The sequence below is a fragment of the Pinus tabuliformis genome, chromosome 5_1, assembly GCF_031772625.1.
Source record: "Pinus tabuliformis cultivar Carrire ecotype Pingquan chromosome 5_1, CPIR1, whole genome shotgun sequence".
Lineage (NCBI taxonomy): Eukaryota > Viridiplantae > Streptophyta > Pinopsida > Pinales > Pinaceae > Pinus > Pinus tabuliformis.
Genome location: NC_142305.1, coordinates 638,059,671 through 638,073,200, shown reverse-complemented (window position 1 = coordinate 638,073,200; position 13,530 = coordinate 638,059,671). Strand labels below are relative to the sequence as shown.

General features: G+C 37.4%; 1 protein-coding gene across 6 annotated transcripts; it reads left to right on the top strand.

Moving 5' to 3' along the window:
- Nucleotides 1-6,212: 6,212 nt before the first annotated feature.
- LOC149166586 (uncharacterized) lies at nucleotides 6,213-12,890 on the top strand. Of its 6 annotated transcripts, XM_089432690.1 has the most exons (9): nucleotides 6,217-7,303; nucleotides 7,962-8,115; nucleotides 8,223-8,361; nucleotides 8,463-8,729; nucleotides 8,825-8,925; nucleotides 9,116-9,160; nucleotides 10,419-10,498; nucleotides 10,714-11,742; nucleotides 11,914-12,890. In XM_089432690.1, the coding sequence occupies exons 4-7, from the start codon at nucleotides 8,531-8,533 to the stop codon at nucleotides 10,437-10,439; spliced, it is 366 nt and encodes a 121-aa protein (XP_089288816.1). In that variant the 5' UTR covers nucleotides 6,217-7,303; nucleotides 7,962-8,115; nucleotides 8,223-8,361; nucleotides 8,463-8,530; the 3' UTR covers nucleotides 10,440-10,498; nucleotides 10,714-11,742; nucleotides 11,914-12,890. The 6 variants fall into 6 exon arrangements, with proteins under 6 accessions (XP_089288813.1, XP_089288812.1, XP_089288816.1 ...); XM_089432689.1 differs by having other exon boundaries at nucleotides 10,419-11,742; XM_089432691.1 differs by having other exon boundaries at nucleotides 6,218-7,303; nucleotides 9,119-9,160; nucleotides 10,419-11,742.
- The last annotated feature ends 640 nt before the right edge of the window (nucleotides 12,891-13,530 follow it).

The window sequence follows — 13,530 nt, the reverse complement described above, 5'->3', positions numbered from 1 at the left end:
GTCATAATCAAGCCAACTACCTAACAGGGCAGCGCAGTACCGGAATTGATTAATGTTTTCGTGATGAAAAGGATATTGCGTCCTGGAACGCAATCAAACAGTTAATGACAATAGGTGGTCAATTAAAACATCTCCAGCCCTAAAATGGCTAAGGATCATTGTAAAGAAAAACTATAAATAGCCAAAAGCAAGATGTAATCAAGGTTCAACTTCTAGAGACTGTAGATATTTTGTTCCTTGCAGCGTCTCATCTTCATTTTTAGTAATACAAGCTTCTTTTGCCGCTACATGCTCGATGTCCATTTCCCTTCTTGTTCTAAACTTGCACCTGGATTGGTTTGTTCACGCTTTCTCCTATGTCTAATGCTAGATAACTGTCATCTTATCTCTGCATTGGTGAATTGGATCTGTTGTTGAATAGGTCATCTATGTTTCTTCTGTATCTAATGCTAGATAATTGTCATCTTATCTCCATTTAGATATATTAGATTTACAAGTTTCATTCACTGGCTGCAGCTGGCCATCATATGTTGTGTATGCATCTGCTGGTGTGGTTAGTATTCTTCATTCACTCACTTAATCTGCAAATTATTGAGCATTAGTGGTCTAAAGCCTTATAGGCTGAGGGTGTTCATGCATGTCTAGAGTGAAAACAGAGTTGAAGTGGTTATCTGGCTTGAACAAACCATCATCCATTCCAATAGTTCCTAGAACAATATCGAAGATTATATGTTACCAGGCATCTTCGAGCTACAACCATAGGAGAGTTTCCTGGAGAGATACCAAGTCAATATAAAGAACATAAAAAATTTGGCTTCCTAGAAGGCTAGGAAAGATTGCATCCAACTTTGACCTCACTCCAACAATTCCCTATAGCCCTTATCCTACATACATTTTTCTACCATTCCTCAATCAGCTTTAGTTGGGCCTTAATTCAAATACTAACTTGTCTTGGGACGAAGCCTCATATTGTTGAAAATAATAGTGAGAAAGGTTCTCCTTTGACTTGTGCCTCAGTCAATGAGACCAAGAAGCAGTTCTCTTTAACATGCACGAGTTCTTAAAAATTAGGGAGAGATCCTATAAGTTAGGACAGTTCATGAAGCAATTTCACTGATATGCAGGAGTGCAAGGCTTAGTTTCTTGTCTTCTAGTGCGAGTTATTTTTGGGAAAGGACAAACCAGTGAGCCTCAAGTTCTAAATTGAGGAAAGATGAGTTGCATGAGTTAGTTAACTCTTCAATCACTAGTTTGAGTTCGAAAAGTAGAACTTGCCAGAATTAGCTATTCGAATTACTTATAGGAGATCGAAAGGCACAATTGTGATCATTGTTTTGTGATCACAAGTCAGTGAGACAAAGAAATATAGAGCATAGGTTTGTGTGTGTGAGCTTGTGAGAGGAAGAGCGTGCAAGAGAAGCTTGTGCGCATATTTGAGGAGGAATTTCCCTTGGGATTTGCAGAAGGATTTAGGGAGAAGTCCCTAAATAATAAGAGCGGCCTATGCGCATAGATATAGGGAGGCAAGATCAAGCTACTTGCAAGTGTTTCAAACCTAGTTCAAGCATGGTGAACCATTGCGTTTTCTAGTGAGATAATATTGTATTGTAAGAGAGATCTGTTGCTCATTCTTCTATCAATAAAATTCTCAAACAATCAGAGGGTTTTCCCGGTTGGTTTCCCTATAAAAATTTTGTTTTTGATATTGTGTGGCTGTGTTATTTATATTCCTATTCTGCTTCAAATTAAGTAGAGAAAATTTCGTGTCTTGGGTTACAAGTATAGTTTCAGATTTGTTCATTCAAGCAGATCAAAATTTTCGTGGTTTTTCTACATGGTATCAGAGCAGTGAATAGAATCAAGACCAACACAAGTTGAGGCAAGCATCATAGGAGAAGAACTTTTGAAGCAGTCACAACCTCTAGGAGCCTTATCAAGTTAGAAGGAGCCGAGTTTTATTGTTCCTTTCTGTGATTTGGTATAGGCTGAGTTTGAGGGTAGTTCGTGGCTGAGCTTGAGGGCAGTGATGTGTTTTTTGTGTGTAATTCTCCTTGTATCAGGCCGAGATTTTCTGTGTGCATTAGAAGGAGAGTTGAACCCTTGTAGTCTTAGTATTGGAGGGCTGGAAGGCCTAATAGGTGGTTGGAACATTCCTTTAGGACATATGAAGGAGGCTTGTAAAGGGAGGGTTACACAAGTTTTTGTGGAGGTTTAGGGGCCAAGTTGTGGAGGACTAGTGCATTGTGTTTAGGTGCACTAATCAGAGTCTACGAAATCTCAAAGGAACACCCAGAATCGTGACCTAAGAAGAGCAGAAGAAGTCTACTAGTTGAGGCATGTTTTGTGTTCTTTAGTGGTTGATGCATTGCTAGGTTGTGTAGGGATGTTCTTAATATTCATAAATTAAACATATTTACCACACTAGGCCTCTTAGCCTCATAACATATAAAAACATAATCATGCAGGCACATCAGTCCCAACACATAGACACATACACATGGGTGTATCGCCCCAGAAGTAACTTTCGGCTCACCAACGTAATAATCATGGTCCTTAGACACATTACATAGGCACACTGGCCTTAATCATGTTCGTAACTTGGTCCATTGACCTAACATGTACATAAACACAGAGGCATACCAACCTCACGAGTCTCAGGCTCACTAGCCAATGCATTTTATGCATGGTTATTATATTACTCATTTGGTGTTGGAACTAGGGATGTTACATTAATTATAGACATTTTTAGCCCCTCCCTCTAGCCAGGGACTAAGTTTTTGTGTAGCGGTCAAAATCCTTTGACGTATATTAGCTTGCTCCAATGTTTTAAAACTCCAACTCTGACACCGTCTCAATGGAGGCTCGACTCTGACTAGGTATCGACTTGGCCGACTCGATTTCATTGACTCGGTCATTGTAAAAAAATACATTAAATAATAAATATTTATTTTTTTATAAAAAAACATAATTTTAAAGATTTTCATTCATGTTTCCAAACACACAGTGTTAGAATATAGATGGACGACAACATATGATCAAAGTAGGCTCATGAATATATCCATTATATCAAAATGGCACCCAGTGCACTGTCCAATACATACATGATCAAAACAAAAACACATAACCAAGGAGGCTAGAAATGGCCTCTACAACAAAAGTAAACTGTGACCAGTACTACTGGCTAGTAGCTACTGCCAGAGGAGCCAAGATCATGTGGATCAATCTCTGGATCATCATCAGAGTCAGACAACAGGTATATAAAAATTCAAATGGGACCTAAATTTGTTCTACTGTAAGAGTTTCTAATATATTCTGTTTCATTGGTTTCCATGGTGGCCAAGAAATATATTTCTATTCTAAGATTCAAAAGATCCTTACTATGTATATGCATCCAAGTACAATCAACTAAGCTTTAGCCTTTTTCAAAAAACTGCTCTACATACTACATAGTACAAAACCATTACAAACCCTACATGCTACATAGTACAGAACCATTACAAACTGCTAAGAAACTTTGGTGAAGAGGCTTCTGTCCATTTTAATCATCATAGCTTCTACTGCTAGCAACCCAAAACATATCTCTCTCGGGCTAAACAATTAATAAAAAAAAAAAAAAAAATCGTTGTTTTTTTATGTCCCTGGGCCACTGTACATAACCCGGCCGAGTTAATACAGACTCGGCCGAGCCAGCTGGGTTAATACCGAGCTGACCGAATTGTTAGACAACTTGGCCGGCTCGGTATTAACCTGGCTGGCCAAACTGAATACTTGGCGGAGTCAAATTTTTGAGGCCTGGCTCAGACCAACTCGGCCAAGTCAGTTCCGAGCCGACCATTTTTTAAAACACTGGTTTGCTCAATTTCATCAAATTTATTCTGAGTTTTATCAAATTTTAATATTTATTGTATTTATTTAGAAAAAATGAATTCATTTTTATATTTTTGAAATTTAAAATATCCTTTTTTCATGAGTTTCATTCTTACATGATTTGACTTAAATCTCGAGTATGGATTTATTTTTCTTGTCGGGAATAATTAATAATTAAAAAAACTGGCTTTTGTATTGGTCACTATGTAAGCTATTTATATTAAATAATTATAAGATTGGGATTTATTTTACTTAATTGTTAAGAATAATTAATCATTTAAAAATCTGTTTTTTGTATTGATCACTATGTAGGTTTTTTATACTAAATAATTATGAGATTGTAGAGCTCCCTGCAATCAGTGCTTTGCAATTCATTGTATTCCATGTTGTAGGTGAGACATTGCACTCTTGTTCAAATTGCAGAGTTTGCTACAACTGACACTCCACAATACAATTATCTAACAATTGCAGGTGTGTCAATTCTCTAACAATTTATGATACTTGGTAGCACACTCAAATGACATTCTTCCACCACCTCACAAATAGACCATCAACTGAATTGTGAGTAAGTTTTAGTGTCATCCTAGGCGTCTAAGGCATATCCAAAGCCATCAGCAGAGGAAAAGGCACCAAACTCAACTATCCTTCTCGTTCCACCTACTATCTTGGTGGAAGCATTCATTACAATTCCCTAATTTCCCAACATCCGATTCAACCTAGGTATGCTCTAGCTTCCACTGAGACATGCACATCTACAATAGTAGCTTTGTGACTACATATGCTTAGGGTGAGGGAACAGCGTCTAGCTACCGCAAGAAGAAGCATAATTGAAGATTCAATCAAAAAAAAATGAGAGTGCTATTTTTAAGGTGGTGATTATTGTTGAAGCAACAATTGAGCTAAGCTTTTTTCTTTGCAACTGCAATTGCGTTTACCAAAGCCATTGCTCGAAAGAGAGTCAAAAAAGTTATACCACTTAATAGAGATTCCCAAACCCTAGACTGAGACAAATGTTAATGATAGACAAAAGGGAGGGAAGGAGCAGGTTGTGAAGAGAGGAAGGAGATTTCAGAACAAGAGGAACCCAAGGGGGGGGACTAGAGGTTACTGGTAGATGGATAGGGCAGCTATGGATACTACTTGCCACAACTAGTCATGCATGTAATGACGTGGATCCACATCATTACCTTTTGCCTTTTGCTAGGTTTGCTTCCTGTGCTTGTGCTTATTTTACGACATTCATATCCTTTGGATAATATAAAAATTTGCAACTCATGTCTTAATCCCTTGGAGAAATACCTATGGAAAAGTTTTCTTCTAGGTCTTGTAAACTTGATTTACCAATTCCCATATATGATGTTATCAAGTTGTACCGCTAGGCACACCCTATTTGCATATTCTTCTATTTTCCTAGCTAGCACCTGAACTATGTTTGAACTTGGTATCCCTTAATATATAATGATAATATGATTCCAATTAAATAGGGAAACCATGCATAGAGAGGAAAACCATTGTCACAAGTGCATTGATCCATTTAACATACCAATCCAAAAAACATCCTTGGTCCACAATTTTTTGTTTTCTCTAATATTCCCCCCACACCCAACATCCTTGGCTCAATTTTTTTTGTTTTCTCTAATATTTCTTCGCACCCCCACCTCAACTTCTTGTAAACTTCTTACAATGTTGTGCACATAAAGAATGGAGAGATTGTGAACAAGCCTATTGAGGGAAATCCTACTACCACACTAATCCTGGAAGAGAGGAATAAAGCCCATGCTACCACAACAATCTCGGAAGTGAGGAATTCAAGCCCTAACCATCTACTACTCAATTTCTTGCTTGTATGCATTGTTTTTGTATTTGTAATATTCTGACTTTTTCAGTTAAGTATTCTGTCATGAGCCATTGCTTTTGCATTGGTAATATCACAAGTTTCTCAGGTTTAAAATATGAAGGCATTCGAAAAGCTTTATTCAGAAAAATATCTTCATTGTTATATAAGCACTCATTTACCATTGGATCCCTTTGTGGGTAAACTATGGAGTTGTAAAGACTTTATTCGCTTTGTTATATATTTTTCCATTAGGTTTCAAAGGTTCGCAAGTTGTGGGGCTACAGAAACATGAGAATAAAGATCTGAAGCTTCTCTAAAACTATCAGAAACTCAGGTCGACATTTAAGCTTTTGGAACAATATATGTGCTCTCTAGTCGTCTAAAGATTTGAAAAATATAAATGAATATTGTCATTTGTTGCAATTGTTTTTGAAAATATAAATGAATTATTGTTGTTTTCCTCAATTTTGTGTGACAGCATGCATTTGTGACTCTTATTTTGGTTGCTAAGCTTTGTACATTTCAAATATTTATCCATGATACCAAGGTTTGTGTTATCCTACTTGTTTATTTATTTTTATTATGCCTATTATGTCGATAGGTGTTTCTCTGCGGGCTTTGGATGGGCAGATCCAGCCAATCAAAGACTTTATTTTCGTTGCCCTCCTTCCAATGACAATCTGACATCTGTACCAACGCAGATAAAAGTTGGCAGTTGGGCATAGTGGAGTTTCGGCCCATGTTGAAAGTCATCATTGCCTAGAACACGTTTCTCTGCGAGCTTTGGCTGGGCAGATCCAACCAATCAGAGATGCCTATTTTTGTCGCCCTCTTTCCAATGACAATTTGACATCTGTACCAACGCAGATAATAGTTGGCGGTTGGGCATAGTGGAGTTTCGGCCCATGTTGGAGGGCATCACTGCCAAGAACAATTCGCCTTCGTTAATGGCCGCCTTATGCACACAAGCTGGTGCAGCGTCGTGCCCACTACTGCTTACAATATGTGCAAACAAGCAGCCGCGGCGTTGTGCACACTACTGCCACAAATCGGTGCTCGGAGTTCAAACTTAGGCACGATTGATTCTTTCCAATTCATTATTGATTTTCTCTATCAAGACTTCTTTCCAATACATTATTGATTTTCTCTATCAAGACTATCGAAATCAACTAAGATCGATTTCTTAAAAGTTAACTTCCAGCAATAAGGTGGGAGCAGGCCATTGAAGCAATGTGTGAACTTTCAGAGGATAAAGAGACACACCTTCAGCTGACCTTCAATGGCTTTAGTGGGGGCGTAAGCAGGTCCCTCCCCCATTGGTTCCCGACACTTTTCCCTGCCCTCCTCCCAGAAGTTCGTTTAGTCAGAGAAGGCACAGGGCATTTGCAAACAATATGTTCAGGATTGCCATGGATTTACGTGTTTCTAACATAGAAGAAGGTAGTAGATTGCAAGCTAAGAGCATCTATGATGGTGTTGCAAACAATATGTTCAGGATTGCCATGGATTTACAGGTTTCTAACATAGAAGAAGGTAGTAGATTGCAAGCGAAGAGCATCTATGATGGTCTTTCCGCTTCACTGAAAGCAGAGGAAGCAGGTGAACTGATAGTATTATATTTTGTTTTTCAATTTCTCTTTTTATGATGTCTTGGGCATCATTTTAGGGCCCATTTCCCCTGTTTTTGATGCCAAGTTTTTTGTTATGATGTTAATTGTTTTTTGTTATGATTTTAATTATAAAGTACAGAGCTAACCCTAAGCTTTTTCATGGTTGCACTGAATAGAAACTTGATTTCACATATTTAGGTCAAAAAGACAAATGCACTCCTATATATATCTCAAATGCCCTGCAAGTACAGTGATTTGTTATTGGTTTCATATCTGTGTGTGGACAAGTAGATCCAATCCCTCAGACCTTGTTATTTCATGCATTTACTGATCTTAAGCTGCTATGTTGAATAACTCTTCTCTAGAATAATCCAGTATCTCCGTATCAATATGAATGGATCTTCTCACTAGGCCAAATCAAATTTTAGTAATGTATGATTCTGGATTTGAGTTGCTTATACCTCAATGTTTTATTAAAGCCACATTTTCTGTTTGGCTTGGGAGGTTTGATCATAGTTTCTCATATAGATTATATATCTTGTTTAACATGGCCTCTATTTTCTAGGATTGAAATAAGTTCTGTTTTGACTGAAACCTTGAGTGTTTTGACCTTGACTACACTTCTTGTTATGTATGATATTTTACAGCGAATAGAAGGTTTCAAACTACAAATGGATAAAGAGCGTGGCTGGATTTATAGATAGGACATGTGCGCCAGCTGAGGAGTTTCTTCTTTGCTTGAGAAGTGGGATCATTTTATGTAATCTTGTCAACAAGGTTCAACCAGGAGCAGTGTCTAAGGTGGGATACCATTTATGCCCATTGGAATGTTCACATATTTTATGAAACCTGTATTGTCTTGAAATCCAGCGTTTCTTTTTCTACCATGTTATTTGACTGTTTAGCAGGTGGTTGCAAATCATGTTTCATCACTTCCTCCAGAAGGACGGTCTTTATCTGCCTATCATCATTTGAGAATGTAGAAATTTTCTTGTACCTGCTTAAGAGATGAAGTTGCCTACTTTTGAAGCTTCTCATTAAGAGCAGGTGAGCATGCCAATCACGTTGATATTCGTATGGATGCTTACATTTGAATCTTTGATTTTAACAAGTTTTTGTTCCTCTTGTTCCTCTTATTGTTTCTTCAGGAAAGCTTGCAGTCGGGTTCTACAAGAAAGATTGTTCACTGTATATTGGCGTTGAAGGATTATTATGAATGGAGACAATGTGGAGGAAATGGCTCTTGGAAATATGCGGGACCTTTGAGGTCCCCCATGGTTCCGCGAAACACAGAAATTTCCTTCAACACTCAACTCTTTGTGTGCCTGTAAGGGACCTTGAAACTCAGCCAAACCCATCAGTTAGAAACATGGATGAAGGAGAAAAACGACTTGATGACATCTTTCAATCTAAAGGTTCAATTAATGTGTGGTTATTGAGTCGAATTCATGCTTTGAAGTTCTAGAAACTGTTGATGCTTGAAAATTAAAAATTATTTGCTTTACAACAGATGTAATGGGAGCTTTATTAAAGCAGTTTGCTGAAAAAATGACAAATGGCAAGGAAAATGTTGATCAGAACCTTGTTGAAGCCATACAAACTACTGAAACGGTATGCATATATCATACGTATTCTTTTGCACTAATCCTACTCAATTAAGCACAGAACATTCTAAATGCAACATATGCTTCGAAACCCTAGTCTTGTTCAGTCATACATATTAGATATTAAAGATTTTTGTAAGCATATTGAACACTAGGTCCTCAAGAGTTCATGCTTTTAACTCTTTGTTGCTGTGCAGCAGGGCTCGATGCAAGCAGAGAATAGACAAGACAAATTTTCCCTGGTGAGCATCAATTGTCCTTGTCCTTGATGTAAAATGAAATACAAATTATCTCATTGGACAATATCCATAGGTTTCACGAGTAATATCTGTTATCTAGATCCCTCATAGAGAAATAAAAAAGAATCAACCATAAATACATATGCTACATGGATTCCATCAGGAAGTGTTGAATTTCACTCAATCCTATCCTTGTTTGTGTTTAAGATCAGAGTGAGAAGTTCTGTTGTCCAGTTTGATGGCAATTTCCTTCTTATGTTAACTCTAATTTGCTTTGAAGATTCAGAAAAGCTAGGATCAAGACAATTATTTCCTTTCAGATTTTCCAGACAAGAAAAATGGTGATCGTCAAAGTCAGGATCCAAAACCTTTGCATACCAGTCAGGAACATCAAATGCGTTTGGAAGCACAAAGAAAAGAAGTCAATGTGAATAATATTTTGAACTCTTCACTAATTATTTTTTAATTTTATTGCTGTGGAGGCAAATCAGAAATGTAAACAAAATGTACTGCAGCACAAAATTGGAAGCCAAAGAAAAGAAGTCAATGTGAGTAATATTTTGAACTCTTCACTAAAAAAAATAAAATTTTGACGCTGTGAAGGCAAATCAGAAATGTAAACAAAATGCATTGCAGCACAAAATTGGAAGCCAAAGAAAAGACGTCAATGTGAGTAATATTTTAAACTCTTCACTAAAAATAATAAAATTTTGATGTTGTGGAGGCAAATCAGAAATGTAAACAAAATGCACTGCAGCACGAAATAATTTCAATCGCCACTTGATTCAGTGTAATGAAGGACTATTGTTTGGTGAAGAATTGCATATGTGATATGTAGAACATTTTTTTAATAATCTAGGAAGATTATCCTACCATGTTTGCATTGCCTCTATTTCCATGATGATGAGATAACCAGCGTAGCTTCAAGCTTGATTACTAGTATCCTCCGTGAGCCTCATCCCAACATGTCCCTGTTGTCCTAGAGTAGGCTAGTAGGAAACATATTAAAGAGTTATATCTTACATGTGCAGTCACAGAGTATGCAATCTGGGAGCACCAGTTTTCTTGCAATTGCAGTCAGAGATCACAATTTTTTCTGATTCTTTTTGGAATAATGAAACTAAATCAAACGAATACTTCTTTTGTTGTACTAAAGCAAACATGTTAATCATTTTGTGATCCATGACTGTCTCATTATTGATTACCATCTTTTAGAAACTTCACAATGCTCATTTTATTAAACAATGGATATGATTTTCAGGACATAAGAGACATTACTTAGAGCACGGGAAGATGTACAAGTGTTACAGCCAGAGTGGCGAAGGGATTTTGAATTGCTTGGTAAGTTAAAGCCAGAGACTATTACACGTCGACATTGAATGGGGAATATTATTTTCTTTAATGTTCGAGCTTTGTAAGCTATACATTTGTTTTGTTGTTGTGTATTGCTAACTGAGTAAGCTATTATAAGGAATGACACTGATTTCCCTCTCTAAAACATTATTTTTACAAATAACCAAGTCACTGGAATTTCTAATGCTGCTAGTGGATATCAGGGTTCTGGAAGAAAACAAGATCCTTTATAATAGCCTTCAAGACCTCAATGGTATTTGTCTTGAAAAGCTCGTCTTATTCGAGTGAAGCAATAAAGGTCTCAGTTGGCAGGTGGGTAAAAGGGTAAACAGGCACTGGATAAGAATCTGAATCTAGAACCACAGCCATAGACTCTGTCGCTTCCGTCCTGGCACTGATGAAGGAAAAGCAAGGTATCAGAAAAGAATCTTCTATCTTGTAAGCAAGTAAATCTATGCCTCCCTATGGGGGAATACACACCCAATTGGGGGGGCTAAACTCCACTCCCCGGGTGTTTGCTTGATTGTTATGACTGTGATAATCAGATATGACGGTGGGATCGAAATTTTAATGTCGTGCCGTCAAAATACTGCCACCCACATATCCAATCATATCCCTGCAATTATTGCCAGAATGGATGCCATCGTTATATTATGACAATTACAGTAATCTCTATTTATATTTACAGTTTTCTTGGGGCTCAAGAATCATAAGGGTATACTGCAGAATCAGACCCCATTTTGGAGGTCAATCTGACGCCCACAGTGCAATGGAATTTATTGGGGAAGATGGATACCTCCTTGTCAACACATCCAAAATGGGAAAAGATATACAAAGGATATTCAATTCTAATATAGGTGTTTGGGCCATCTGCTACACAAGCTACTGATTAAAGAGTCTTTTGACCTCGTCTTCTGATATAATTTGTATACAATTACTAACTTGTTTTTGCCCATGAAAAGGCAGAGAATTTTTTCATGGATATACAGCCATTGATCCGATCTGTAGTGCAAAATGGGCAAAGATGTAGAGCCGATATCCAATTTGCAAACATGTTAATCATTTTGTGATCCATGATTGTCTCATTATTGATTACCATCTTTTAGAAACTTCACAATGCTCATTTTATTAAACAATGGATATGATTTTCAGGACGTAAGAGACATTACTTAGAGCACGGGAAGATGTACAAGTGTTACAGCCATAGTGGCGAAGGGATTTTGAATTGCTTGGTAAGTTAAAGCCAGAGACTATTACATGTCGACATTGAATGGGGAATATTATTTTCTTTAATGTTCGAACTTTGTAAGCTATACATTTGTTTTGTTGTTGTGTATTGCTAACTGATTAAGCTATTATAAGGAATGACACTGATTTCTCTCTCTAAAACATTATTTTTACAGATAACCAAGTCACTGGAATTTCTAATGCTGCTAGTGGATATCAGGGTTCTGGAAGAAAACAAGATCCTTTATAATAGCCTTCAAGACCTCAAAGGTATTTGTCCTGAAAAGCTCGTCTTATTCGAGCGAAGCAATAAAGGTCTCAGTTGGAAGGTGGGTAAAAGGGTAAACAGGCACTAGATAGGAATCTGAATCTGGAACCACAGCCATAGACTCTGCCGCTTCCGTCCTGGCACTGATGAAGGAAAAGCAAGGTATCAGAAAAGAATCTCCTATCTTGTAAGCAAGTAAATCTATGCCTCCCTGTGGGGGAATACACACCCAATTGGGGGGCCTAAACTCCACTCCCCGGGTGTCTGCTTGATTGTTATGACTGTGATAATCAGATATGACGGTGGGATCGAAATCTTAATGTCGTGCCGTCAAAACACTGCCACCCACATATCCAATCATATCCCTGCAATTATTGCCAGAATGGATGCCATCGTTATATTATGACAATTACAGTAATCTCTATTTATATTTACAGTTTTCTTGGGGCTCAGGAATCATAAGGATATACTGCAGAATCAGACCCCATTTTGGAGGTCAATCTGACGCCCACAGTGCAGTGGAATTTATTGGGGAAGATGGATACCTCCTTGTCAACACATCCAAAATGGGAAAAGATGTACAAAGGATATTCAATTCTAATAAAGGTGTTTGGGCCATCTGCTACACAAGCTACTGATTAAAGAGTCTTTTGACCTCGTCTTCTGATATAATTTGCATACAATTACTAACTTGTTTTTGTCCATGAAAAGGCAGAGAATTTTTTCATGGATATACAGCCATTGATCCGATCTGTAATGCAAAATGGGCAAAGATGTAGAGCGGATATCCAATTTTAATAAAGTTTTTGGGCCATCTGCTTGATGTAGAGAGGATATCCAATTTTAATAAAGTTTTTGGGCCATCTGCTACACAAGGTACTGATTAAAGAGTCTTTTGACCTTGTCTTCTCGCATAATTTGCATCCATTGATATCCAAAATGGGCAAAGATGTACAGAGGATATCCAATTTTAATAAAGTTTTTGGGCCATCCGCTACACAATGTACTGATTAAAGAGTCTTTTTACCTTGCCTTCTCGCATAATTTGCATAAAATCATTGACTTGTATTTGTCCATGAAATGGCAGAGGAAATTTACATGGATACACAGCCATTGATCCGATCTGTCATGGATTTTTACAATGTCTACATTTTTGCATATCGTTAAACAGGCTCTGGAAACACCCACACCATGGTTAGAACTTAGTATCTTTCTTCTAAGGATTTTGTTCAAAAAAATTAGTGGTTTCTCAAAAATATATATCTAAAATGGCTTAGATGAGAAAGCAGCGTCTGGTTTTTTGTTTATTACATGGATACACAGCTTCTGGTTTTTTGTTTATTACATGGATACACAGCCATTGATCGAATCTGTCATGAATGGTTACAATGTCTGCATTTTTGCATATGGTCAAACAGGATCTGGAAAGACCCACACCATGGTTAGCATCTTTCTTCTAAGGATTTTGTTAACAAAATTGGTCGTTTCGGAAAAATATACATCTAAAATGGCTTAGATGAGAAAG